The sequence below is a fragment of the Polypterus senegalus genome, chromosome 9 (genome assembly GCF_016835505.1).
Source record: "Polypterus senegalus isolate Bchr_013 chromosome 9, ASM1683550v1, whole genome shotgun sequence".
NCBI lineage: Eukaryota > Metazoa > Chordata > Cladistia > Polypteriformes > Polypteridae > Polypterus > Polypterus senegalus.
Window position 1 is genome coordinate 141,444,860 of NC_053162.1, and position 13,631 is coordinate 141,458,490.

At 37.6% G+C, this 13,631-nt stretch overlaps 1 protein-coding gene across 2 annotated transcripts in view; it reads left to right on the plus strand.

Moving 5' to 3' along the window:
- The window catches only part of ttc12 (tetratricopeptide repeat domain 12), a 143,908-nt gene that overhangs the window by 32,828 nt on the left and 97,449 nt on the right, over positions 1 to 13,631 (plus strand). For both annotated transcript variants that reach the window (XM_039763999.1, XM_039764000.1), the window contains exons 3-4: positions 4,110 to 4,140; positions 4,791 to 4,868. In XM_039763999.1, the coding sequence (XP_039619933.1) occupies positions 4,110 to 4,140; positions 4,791 to 4,868 (109 nt within the window). The remainder of the gene's footprint in view (positions 1 to 4,109; positions 4,141 to 4,790; positions 4,869 to 13,631) is intronic.

The following is a 13,631-nucleotide window of genomic DNA, read 5'->3' on the forward strand; positions in this document are numbered from 1 at the left end:
GCGTCTCCAAATAAATCACATTCGAGTATAGCGCTTCTCCAAATAAATCACATTTAAGTTATAGTGCGTCTTTATGTGAAAACAGCATTATCAGATTTGGGGGGGGGGTTGTGAATGCGACTGAGAGAATGGAACTGAATTAAAAAAAAAAAGCTAACCTTTACAATTATCATGCATTTACACTGGCTCTTACAGACTGACTGAAATCAAATGTATGTTTTTATTCTGAAATAGTTCAGTACATGCAATATTATTTGAAAACGAACAGCGTCAGATCGGGTTTGAATACACGCTGACGCTGTTACAGAAGGAGTCAGCTTATTCAGTGCAGCAGTTTCAACGCACAGTACATGCAATATTATTTGAAAACGAACAGCATCAGATCGGGCGCATATTCAAACCCGATCTGACGGTGTTCGTTTTCAAATAATATTGCATTAGTGCGATGATGTTTTTACGTATATTGTCTCTTTCATTCATCTTGCGGTTTGTAATCAGTGACCATGTGTTTTTTCCCTGATCTTGCCAGTTCGCACATGTTGCTGTATAGTGGTGTTTCTTTTGTACTGCAGGACATGCAGAGGACAGAATAGTACAGAGCAGTAAGTTCAGTGCTATATGCAATCAGACAGACAGACAGGCAGAGAAGGCACTAGATATATAAATAAACAGGGAAGGCACTGTATAATAGATATATAAAAAACAGCTAAGGGGATAGATATATACAATAGATAGGTAGGAAGGATAGGCAATTACTGTTATTACTATATAGATAGACAGGGAGTTCAGGTAGGCAGAACGGCGAAGGTTAAAAATAAATACATTTTCTTCCCAGCGGGGAGTCGAACTTGGATCTCTTGAAGTACAGCAAGTCTACTGCGCTCTAAGTGACGAAATCTTACCAGTACACCACGGAAGCTGTTGTAAAAGTCTTGAACCTTTTATGAAAGTGTTTATTTGCTCTTTGGCTGTCAGGCTTCACACATTTTATAGTTTATGTCTACATTTTGTAACATTTATTACTAAAATATGAAAAAGTTTCTGTTTTAACATTGTGTTTACACAGATCACTGTAGAAACGAAACACACATAAAATGCGTATGTTCCAAATAACAATCTATTATTTCCACTCTAAAACTTCACTTCACTCCCAGATAATCGAGGCATGAGCTCGGAGAAGTTCGTGCACGTTCTGAGTCAGTGGGGGGATGGAATAGCCGGCTGCTTGCAGTTTGTTTTTATCGGCACATTTACAGGACAAAAGAGGCTGACGGAGAGGTGAGAATGGTTTTAAGAAGTGATTTAAGGTGGGACGGATCTACAAGTTTTTTCGTAGGCTCTGGTAATTCTAGTGTTAATTATTCTATCCATCTATCCTTCCAGTGTTGCGCCAGCCCCAGCAAGAATACAGCGCGAAGCAGGAACAATCCGTGAACTAGCTAGCGCTGCGGCACCGTATCCTTGCATGTTTAATTTTAAACAATATACAGTGCATCCGGAAAGTATTCACAGCACATCACTTTTTCCACATTTTGTTATGTTACAGCCTTATTCCAAAATAGATTAAATTCATTTTTTTCCTCAGAATTCTACACACAACACCAAATAATGACAACGTGAAAAAAGTTTACTTGAGGTTTTTGCAAATTTATTAAAAAAAAAAAAAATTGAGAAAGCACATGTACATAAGTGTTCACAGCCTTTGCCATGAAGCTCAGAATTGAGCTCAGGTGCATCCTGTTTCCCCTGATCATCCTTGAGATGTTTCTGCAGCTTAATTGAAGTCCACCTGTGGTAAATTCAGTTGACTGGACATGATTTGGAAAGGCACACACCTGTCTATATAAGGTCCCACAGCTGACAGTTCATGTCAGAGCACAAACCAAGCATGAAGTCAAAGGAATTGTCTGTAGACCTCCGAGACAGGATTGTCTTGAGGTACAAATCTGGGGAAGGTTACAGAAAAATTTCTGCTGCTTTGAAGGTTGCAATGAGCACAGTGGCCTCCATCATCCGTAAGTGGAAGAAGTTCGAAACCACCAGGACTCTTCCTAGTGCTGGCCGGCCATCTAAACTGAGCGATCGGGGGAGAAGGGCCTTAGTCAGGGAGGTGACCAAGAACCCGATGGTCAATCGGTCAGAGCTCCAGAGGTCCTCTGTGGAGAGAGAGAAGAACCTTCCAGAAGGACAACCATCTCTGCAGCAATCCACCAATCAGGCCTGTATGGTAGATTGGCCAGACAGAAGCCACTCCTTAGTAAAAGGCACATGGCAGCCCACCTGGAGTTTGCCAAAAGGCGCCTGAAGGGCTCTCAGACCATGAGAAACAAAATTCTATGGTCTGATGAGACAAAGATTGAACTCTTTGGTGTGAATGCCAGGCATCACATTTGGAGGAATTATCAAAGTGATGCGCTGTGAATACTTTCCGGATGCAATGTAGATTATGTAAATGTAGTTAAAGTTTTATCTGTATAATAAACATATTTTGCTGCATTTCATCTTAAAAATCATATCGTCATCATATGTAAATACGCGTTTTATAAAGTGGTTGTGCAATATTATAACTGTATTGCAAGTTTACAGTGAGGTGATTGTTCTTATAAGTACAAACAGTTCAACAAGGAGCAATTGATGGACTGATTGAGTGCGTTTATAGTTCTTGGGATGAGACTGCTACTGAACCGCGAGGAAAGGCTCTGAAGTGTTTGCCGTATGGGAGCAGTTCAATAGACAGCATGGCTGAGGCAGTGTGTGCTTGATGCTGTATACCGATAATTCTCTTTCCAGTCAGCTGCTGTAGAGCTTTGATTCCCCACTCAGATACAGTGATATAAATACTCCGAGTGGTGCAGTGAGAGTAATATGGATAAAGATGATCCGCTGTGGCAACCCCTAACGGGAGCAGCTGTAAGAAGAAGAAGGAAAAGGTGCAGTGAGAGTAACAATGTTAAAGCAGCTATGGTATTTAGAATAGTATGACCATTCTGTGGACCTTTATATTGTTACAGGTAATTACAATCAGATGCATTAAACTAATAAACGATATGCGGTTAATTTTAGTGTATTTATAAAGCCGTGTCAGAGATGTGGATCTAAAAAAGAAAGGGTAGCCATACTGGAACAGTAGCACTGCTTTGACGCTGGGTGCCACCAGTTTGCAAAACCGAGCGGAGAACTTGCGTATGACAGGGTTGGAGGTACCGTGAAAATGTGTGTGGCTTTACGCCAAGTTTAGGTTTTATACATCGTGATTTGAACATGGAAACGTTCATACGCAACATTCCTGTTCATACACACCGTTTATACAGGGTGGTCCAGATATAATTATGCAATTATGAAAAGGCGACCACATCGCACCCGCTGTTCGACTCACAACCATCTCCCTGCCATTGGCATGCAGGACAGGTGCTGCCATCTAACGGCAACAAAAATAATTTTTTTGTGAATTCTCTATGTAATAAACTTAATAAGTTATAGCGTAATGAAAATTACATAATTAGACTGGACCACCCTATACGTGAGGCCCCTGGCGATTGAATTTTCAGTCATAAGGAAATCTAAAATGACTTGCAAAACTAGGGAATTAAATAATGGAAATGTCAAATCTCTCACACGGTGTCACTGAAAAAGAAGTTCCCCAAAGCATGTTCAAGTATTGCTATGTACCGAAGGTCTGGAATTGTGCTTTCATATTCTGCACTTAATACAGAATAGTTACTTACCTGTAGCCTCTGCATCTTTGAACCCGGCAGTGTGGGTGTAGAGAGTACCATAATCATTCAAGAGCATTTTAAAATTTAGAAGACTAACACCCAAAATGTTCCAAAGACTTTCTTCACACATGTTGATTCCTGGTGTGTGGCCAAGCTGGCACCATTTTTAACTACTGTACTGTGTTACACAAGTAAAAGCTAGGCAGAAAGGCATTTTTTCAGTTCTCCAAAATAGTTAATTTCTTTATTAAATTATAATCCCTGTTGTAAACATTTATTTATTATTGAACTTTGAATTTATCAGCTGAATGAAATCACACATTCCAAAAATGGTAACATATATTTTTTCCCTCCTAGATAAATTAGTAATATTATCTTTTTGTCTTTTTGCAGAGCTTTCAGTGCAGCACTGAGACTAGTCAAGGTAACATAATATTTAATGCATCCCTATTATGGTCTTATAAAGAAATGCTCTGTCTGTTTTTTTTACTTATCAGTGGGATGAATGCATAAAAGTATCTGTGTTTTTTTAGATATTTATTGAAGTGAACAAAAAATGAAATTAAACTAATATAAAGAAAAATACAGTTAAATGAATGATACAATCTTAAGTGATGAATGATCTCATAGTGGAAAAATTGTGTTCATTTATATTTTCTATCTTTATTTCAGTTGTATTAAATTTGTAAAGACAAAGAAATTATTCTTTACAGTAAAATTTACTCTACTTTTTTATTGTTGCAATTCACCCAGCTCTCCAAGTAGTGACACTAAAGCACTTTGAACTTGTGCATTTCAGTTCTTAAAAAAATGATTTTGTTTATAATAGGTACATGAAGTTAAACTAAATAAAAACATCTATTTAAATTTGTAAATTTAGCAATACTTGAAACTGTCTACTTTAGCTATCTATTCCATCAACATGAGGACCAAAATTGGATAAGGAAACAGTCCATCACAGATAAAAGTGGCTGAACTTGGTGAATGCAATGTTTATGTAAAACTGTATTTGTGTGTTTGATATCAGTGAGAATTAGCAAATAAGTTAACAGTTTATTTTTTATTAAACTTCAGGTGATTTTCTGAAGATGTTAGAGAAAGATGCACAAGAAAGATCACAACGAAGAAGAGAAAATGAAAAATTGGCTAAAGGTTTGTTTTTAAAAAGGATACACGTTGATACTATTACTGTAGACCAGGCATTTCTAAGTTTTGAAGTTCCTTGAATTAATCACAGCTTTTTTTTACCAAGTGAAATTTAAAAGATCTCTTGACACATTTGATCAGTGATGAATTAAGATAAGGAATGACTTAGGGCTTTTTCATGTAATTGATGTGATATTAATCCTTTATCAGGGTTTTGAAGAAGTTGATCATTTATGAGAGAGACTGTAAACAAGTATATTTAAGATTATGTGTTAAGAACTTCAAAATGAAATGTAGGATATATTCATTTAATGAACGATCGTGTTTGAGGTCATGTGTCTCAAGCATTCTGTGAATAATGTAAGTCAGTTTTCATGTTGTAGTGTTTTGTAAATACAGTATAAACCTTTTTTTTCCAGTTTTGAGAAAATAAAGTTTGTGAACTCCTTGGAGTTAGTTAGATTCCTGCATTAATTACTCATATGGACTGATTTTCAACTAAGTCACAATCAGACAAAAACAGTCTATTTTAAACTAGTAACACATACACAATTGTTCTTCATTTTTGGTAATACTGAATACATTGTTTAAACCTTTACTGTCTACATTGGAAACTTTGCATTTAGGAAATAGTAGAACCTCCTTTAACAGCAGTTGCTCCACAAACCTTTTCCTGTAGGTTTTTATCAGTCTTCCATAACAGGAAGAATTTTAGACAAATTACCCCTTTAAAAATTGTTTCAATTCATTGGTATTTTTCTGTATTCAAGCAGTATGTAACTCACTTTAAATTCATTGTCACAACATAAATGGTTGGTTTTCATCAAAAAAATCCAAAGCTTTCTGAGTGGATTTAGCATTATCCCATGTTTTACTCAGAGTATGTCAATTTCTTCCCACACTCCTAAAGATATGTAGATTAAGTTAAATGATGACTGCAAATTGGTGCTTATGTGTGGCAGTATGTGTGATTGCGTCCTGCTCTTGTACTGACACTGTGTCTATTGCTGTTTCCTGTTTTTGACCTGATGCTGCCAAGCAAGGCTCTGTCTCCCAACACTACCGCCAAATGATTTTGAATTGGGTTTTTGAGAATCTTAGTTTGAGTTTTCCTTTTGCTAAAACATATTGGTATAACGTATACTTAACATATGGAGTTGAATTCATTTTCCATTGTTAATATTGCATTATTGTATTATATTATTTGTGAGAAACAAACATGTTCTAACATTACTTCAGTGTGTGATTCTGAGTTTTATTATGTGGATTTTAATGTGGAAACATATATTTGGTAGAAATGATAATAAATATGAACTGACAGCACAATGTTCATCTGGCAATCACATTGGTAGCACTGCTGCCTCGCAGTATGGAGACCTGGGTTGGCTTCCTGGGTCCTCCCTTCGTGGAGTGTGCATGTTCTCCCTGTGTCTGTGTTGGTTTTTTCCAGATTCTCCGGTTTCCTCCCACAGTCCAAAGACATGCAGGTCAGGTGCATTGGCGATCCTAAAATTGTCCCTAGTGTGTGCTTGGTGTGTGTGTGCCCTGCGGTGGGCTGTTGCCCGGCCCAGGGTTTGTTCCTGCCTTGTGCCCTGTGCTGGCTGGGATTGGCTCCAGCAGACCCCTGTGACCCTGTGTTAGGATATAGCGGGTTGGAAACTGACTGACTGACATCTATTAAATATTAGTGCATTAATTCTGATTCTTTTTTATGTTGGGGTCTCTCATTGGTTTTGAGGATATTGTCATTGTGGCTACAAGGCTGTGATTAAAGCTTTGTTGCTCAGTTGTTCTGTTTTTGAACCCTCAATTTAGTTGTTTCACTTGGCTTTAGTTTGAGCAATATTTGCTGTTTTATGAAAAATGGAATCGCAAATATACTCAGTAACCAGATGTGATGCTAAACTGGGGCATACTACAAACTATATCCTGGCCATCAGTGAAACTGCAGCTTGTTTATCTGTACAAAGATACACAGCTTCTATGACTATATATGGAGAGAATCATTCATGCTTTAATGTAATAGAACAAATTTGTGGACATATTTTGCTTTTACAGACCAGATGGGGTAAATAGGAGACACCATTAAGTTAAGGATTCTTAACTTGGGGATAACAGAATTCCATAAGAGTCTCACAGTTACAAGCATAGGGTTTGGCAGCCAAGTTTATTAAATAGAAACACCCTTTAAAATTGGGGGAACTTTTTTTACCTCACTTACTTCACTATTAAAACTAGTAATTCTTTTTTAGGACATCAGCTTTTTGGAGATAGATTACGACTCCACTAATTCTGAAAGAACAAGAACCCCTGATTTAAGTGCATGTGCATGACATACTTGGCAGGGTAGGAGTGGGATTTATTATTAAAGCTGATGCACACCTTCAAGCAGAAAACACCAATAAAATGGTGAGAAAGAACAGCGTATTCTCAGATATCTAGTATATGCAACATCACTGCTTTGCTGCCAGGACTTAGCTTCCATGAGACATACAGTATGTGAGATTCTGAAACAGAATCTCTTGTCAATAAGGGGGACTTCAGACAATTTACTGAAGTGTTTACAAAATCTCATGATATCTTAATAGGTCATGTCACTGTTTGTGTTTTCTGGAATTCTGACATGCCACAGTCCACAGTTACTAATTCAACAGAATATCTTCTTCATTGTGTAAGATCATAACATAACTTTGTTCCATAAACTCATGTTCATTCTACCTTTACCTAATCAACATGCAGAATAAAATAGTGTTTACATGTTTTTCAGGTTTATAGGATCATTATTTTCACACTTGTTGCGCGGGGGCTCTTTTTCACTGTTGAACCGCTAAATAGGAATGCAATGGAGTACATGCTGTAGTGTAGGCATTGCGCAGTGAAAATTGACAGAGAACATTCCGAAACTGAAGCTGTAACTGACGATAAAGTTGAACATGATGACACATAAGAACTTTTGCCGAAAAAAAAGGAGTCCCGTCCGTTGCCTGGAGATACTCTGGTTTTAAAAGGTTGAATGTGGACCATTATGTTCAAATGTGTAAATACTGTTTCTATACTACTGGATAATACTGCAAGCCAAGTTGTACTTATTTTATTTTTTTTCAATACAGTGTAATGTACCTGGGTATTGTGTAATAATGTGACGACAGGTTGACTTTAATCTCGATGCTTATGACGAAAATAAAGTCGACATGTTGACTTTATTCTCGTAGTTTGTCATTAAAGTAGAACATCGTAAACTAAACTTCATCATAAAATGAATATTTAATTTACTAGATTTTCTCAAACCCCGTAATAAATTATATAGCACATTAAATGCTTTGTGTTAAGTGTTTCCCGAGCCATGTTAAATCGGTACGTGCTTCTTAAAATAACTTCCTATTGTACTGAGGAGGCGCCGGGAGCGATGGCCACACAGAATACATTCACTTCATGATATTCCTGCTCCCTGAACATTTAGAATGCTAAGATAAATACCGTACTTGATATAATTTTCATGACAAAATGCATTAACACTAGAATTACCAGAGCCTACGAAAAAACTCGTAATTCCGTCCCACCTTAAACTGCTTCTTAAATCCCTTCACACCTCTCCACCAGCGTCCTTTGTTCTCTAAACGTGCTGATAAAGAGAAGCCGGCTATTTCATCCCCCCACCAATTTAGAACGTGCACGAACTTCTCTCAGCTCATGCCTTGATTGAGTATCTGGGAGTGAAGTGGAGTTTTAGAGTGAAATAATAGATCGTTGTTTGGAACACACGCATTTCATGTCTGTTCCGTTTCTACAGTAATCTGTGTCAACACATTGTTAAAACAGAAACTTTTTTTATATTCTAGTAGTAGATGACAAAATGTAGGCATAAACTATATAATGTATGAAGCCTGAAGTCCAAATAGCAAAGAAACATTTTCACAAGAACAACAGAATTGCACTTTTATTCAAACATATAACTGCAGAAAGAAAAGCCGCTTTAACATGCGACATTGACACCACTTTACTATAATTGACTCTGTGGTTCAATAGATACAGCCCCCGCTTGGGAATCAAGGGGTCACGGGTTCGATCCTGCCCCTCCCTTTGAGAAGTAAACTGTTCTTAGTCTTACTGTTTTAGAATAAAAACATACTTTTGATTTCAGTCTGTAACAGCCGGTGCAATTTATGATCTTTGTAAAGGTTAGCTTTTTTTTTATTCACTTTTCACTCTCTCAGTCGCGTTCAGAATCAATCCATACAACCCCATCTGACACGGCTGTTTTCACTAAAGACGCGCTATAGCTCTGCAGTGTACCACGATGCATACTAACGCGCACTTCGGTTCTGACACACAAACGCTGGCGAAGCTGCCTTCTTCGTATCTCACCGTCACTTGCTTTTCTTTTTATTCAGTTGTATTGAGTGTTCCTGCCAGTCCCGCATGTTGCTGTATGCTTTTTCTTTTGCACCCAGGACATGCAGAAGAAAGAATGGTAAAGACCAACTTCGGCGCTATATGCAATCATCAGACACTCCCCATCTGCCCGTGTCGTTCAAACACAGGAACATATATTGGTGTAAAAGTATAACAAAAGTGCACTTTTATTCAAGTGCACTTTTTCCATCGCCTTTTCCTGTAAGAAGCAGTGTACACACTTCTCTCTATGCTGTGGTTTCTATTACACAACTGAAAGAAAGACAATATATGTGAAAATATAATCGCACTAATGCAATATTATTTGAAAACGAACAGGGTCAGATCGGGTGTAAAATTAATGCAGGAACTGGAAATTCTCTGATGCGGGACCTTCCCCCAGGGAAGAAAGTACAGTGTCAGGTGCTCATTCAGTGTAATAGAAACCATAGCACAGAGAGGTGTGTACACGGCAAGTACGTGTCGTAAATGTAGGAAGGACGGTCCTTGGGTGTGTGGGAACTGTTAATATTTGAATGTGATGATTTTATATAGCACGGAATGAAAATCTTCACTTCTTAGCATTGCACCATGCAAGATGTCGTATCAATCGCCTACTGTATCTTGCTTTCTTTTTTCTTCGGTTATACAGGTAGTTTTGAATAAAAGTGCACTTGTTTTGTTTGCGAAATGAAGTGTCTGCGTGCACTTTTCGTGGCATTACACGTGTATTTTTTGAGCATGCCCGTTTGAGCAGTATAAAAAGTATTGAAAAGTATAACAAAACAACGGGCAGATGGGGAGTGTCTGATGATTGCATATAGCGCCGAACTTACTGCTCTTTACTATTCTCTCCTCTGCGTGCCCTGGAGTGCAAAAGAAACAGAATACAGACGCGCTATAGCTCTGTGCTGTACCACGATGCATACTAACGCACCCCCACCCGGTTCTGACACACAGACGCTGGCGAAGCTGTCTTCTTCGTATCTCACCGTCACTTGATTTTCTTTTTATTCAGTTTTATTGAGTGTTCCTGCCAGTCCGATCTGACGCTGTTGCTAATATTGCATTAGTGCGATATATTTTCACATATATTGTCTTTCTTTCAGGTGTGTAATAGAAACCACAGCATAGAGAGAAGTGTGTACACTGCTTCTTACAGGAAAAGGCGATGGAAAAAGTGCACTTGAATAAAAGTGCACTTTTGTTATACTTTTACACCAATATATGTTCCTGTGTTTGAACGACACGGGCAGATGGGGAGTGTCTGATGATTGCATATAGCGCCGAAGTTGGTCTTTACCATTCTTTCTTCTGCATGTCCTGGGGTGCAAAAGAAAAAGCATACAGCAACATGCGGGAACTGGCAGGAACACTCAATAAAACTGAATAAAAAGAAAAGCAAGTGACGGTGAGATACGAAGAAGGCAGCTTCGCCAGCGTTGTGTGTCAGAACGGGGCGTTAGTATGCATCGTGGTACACTGCAGAGCTATAGCGCGTCTTTAGTGAAAACAGCCGTGTCAGATGGGGTTGTATGGATTGATTCTGAACGCGACTGAGAGTGAAAAGTGAATAAAAAAAAAAAAAAAGCTAACCTTTACAAAGATCATAAATTGCACCGGCTGTTACAGACTGAAATCAAATGTATGTTTTTATTCTAAAACAGTAAGACTAAGAACAGTTTACTTCTCAAAAGGGAGGGGCACAGGATCGAACCCGTGACCCCTTGATTCTCAAGCGGGGGCTGTATCTATTGAACCACAGAGTCAGTTATAGTAAAGTGGTGTCAATGTCGCATGTTAAGGCGGCTTTTCTTTCTGCAGTTATATGTTTGAATAAAAGTGCAATTGTGTTATTCTTGTGAAAATGTTTCTTTGCTATTTGGACTTCAGGCTTCATACATTATATAGTTTATGCCTACAGTTTGTCATCTACTACTAGAATATAAAAAAAGTTTCTGTTTTAACAATGTGTTGACACAGATTACTGTAGAAACGGAACAGACATGAAATGCGTGTGTTCCAAACAACGATCTATTATTTCACTCTAAAACTCCACTTCACTCCCAGATACTCAATCAAGGCATGAGCTGAGAGAAGTTCGTGCACGTTCTAAATTGGTGGGGGGATGGAATAGCCGGCTTCTCTTTATCAGCACATTTAGAAGACAAAGGGCTGGCGGAGAGGTGTGAAGGGATTTAAGAAGCAGTTTAAGGTGGGACGGAATTACGAGTTTTTTCGTAGGCTCTGGTAATTCTAGTGTTAAAGCATGTATTAATCATATGGGGACACGGCGATGTAGAGGTTGCACTGCTGCCTTGAAGCAAGGGGGTCTCGGGTGTACCCTGACTTGAATTTGCATGTTTTTCTGGTGGGTTTTTTCAAAGTCATGTAGAATGTGGGGTTATGTTATACCATATTGACCCTGCTACTGTATGTGTTGCTCGTATTCACCCTGCGATGTGCTCGCGCCTTATTCAGGATTTGTACCTGCCTCACACACAATGCTTGCTGGGATGGACGCAACCCTGATTGGATGGCATAATTAAACATGTATAACAAAGATTTTTTTAAAAGTTCTGAACACTCCGTGGGCTAAGTTTTTATAACTAGTTTTAATTTCACAAAGACGTTTATCATGTGGTGATTGGTTAGATGGAGAAAGAAAAAGGAAGGATAGGAGCTGAGGGTTTGGTACATCAGACAGACAGCACGCATGCAATAAAAAAAAGCCCGCTCAGAAGAACATTCATTGAATTCTGTGTTCGTATCTCCAATCACCAGATCACAATCCCAAAATTTAAGTTATATCTGTGCGATACCCATTTATACATCCAGTTTTTTTGGAGCCTCGCCACATGTGCCATAAAGTTCTCTACACTGAACATACACCTGGGGACCCCTTACTGCGTGGGAGCAGCACTACCACTACACTACTGTGCATGTTTAATACAGTACATGCTTTAAAGCATTTCATCATAAAAATGATATCAAATATATATCTTAGCATTCTAAATTTTCAGAGAGCAGGAATATCATGAAGTGAATGGATTATGTGCGGTGATTGCTGTCGGTGGCTCCTCTTAGTGCGGAGGAAGTCAGTTTAAGAAGCATAGTGATTAACAACTGGGTCGGGAAACACAACACATTTTAATGTGCTACATTAACTTATGACGGAGCTTGAGAAATTCTAGTAAATTAAACATTGATTTTAGGATGAAGCTTAGTTTACAACATTCTACTTTAATTATAAAATAAACTATGAGAATAAGGTGGAAATGTTGACTTTAATCTCGACATAAGCGTCAAAATTAAAATGGAAATGTCGAGAATAAAATCATCATGTCAACTTTATTCTTGACATATACTTTTTTTTCTTCCATGTTCGTATTTTTTTTTTTCACTATGGCCCTAATACGATTCCGTAGGGCTATACCACAAATAGCATTATAAATGCAAGTTGCAGTTTTATTATTTATGTATATAGCTTAGCTTGAAGCAAGGTCCATATTAATATAATTTGCCTAAATGATGGTTAATTTGGTAAAGATGTCATCACAAGTTGCACTTGTTTTATTTCATTTTATTTTTATTTGGTGAATACTGTGTAATGCACCTGGGCTTGAAGTCTTGAAGTAATATTATTATTACTGGATGTTGCACTGTTATTTATTTTATTGTTACTATTTATTAGTTTAAATATTATGCAGTTTAATGATGGTAAAGTTGTTTAAAAAGTCACTTTAACGTGTCAGTGGATAGAGATTGTTAACATTAACAAAGTGTAGTTGTTTTACAAAAAATATTTACTATTTATTCCTTTTCTAAGACATGTTCAGTGCAATACAACTTTTGACAAGCACCTCTGGATAGTTTACTAAGTCTAAATGCCTCTTTGGATGGTTGAAAATATGTTGTCAAAATTATAGTTTAAGTTGTTTGCAAAATTTGTTCAATAAAAAGGTTCTATATTTTGACTGCATCTGTCATGCAATGTGATTCCTTCTCTTCATTAGTGCTACCCTCTTGAAAACTATCATTTTATGGGGCCATGCAAACCTGTATTAATACTTGTGATAGATAGATAGATAGATAGATAGATAGATACTTTATTAATCCCAAGGGGAAATTCATATAATCCAGCAGCATCATACTGATACAAAAAACAAAAAAAATGTGCACATTAAAATGTTTTTTTGTACAATGTACAATGCTCATGACAGTGGAGTAGGTTATTCTTAGCCAGTCTACTGCAGTAATTGCAGTAGAAAAAATAACATGGGAAAAAAAATACCATTGAATACTGTGAAACCAGGATAATTTAGAAAAATACTATGATATAGAATTTTGGTCATACCGCCCAGCACTACTATATAC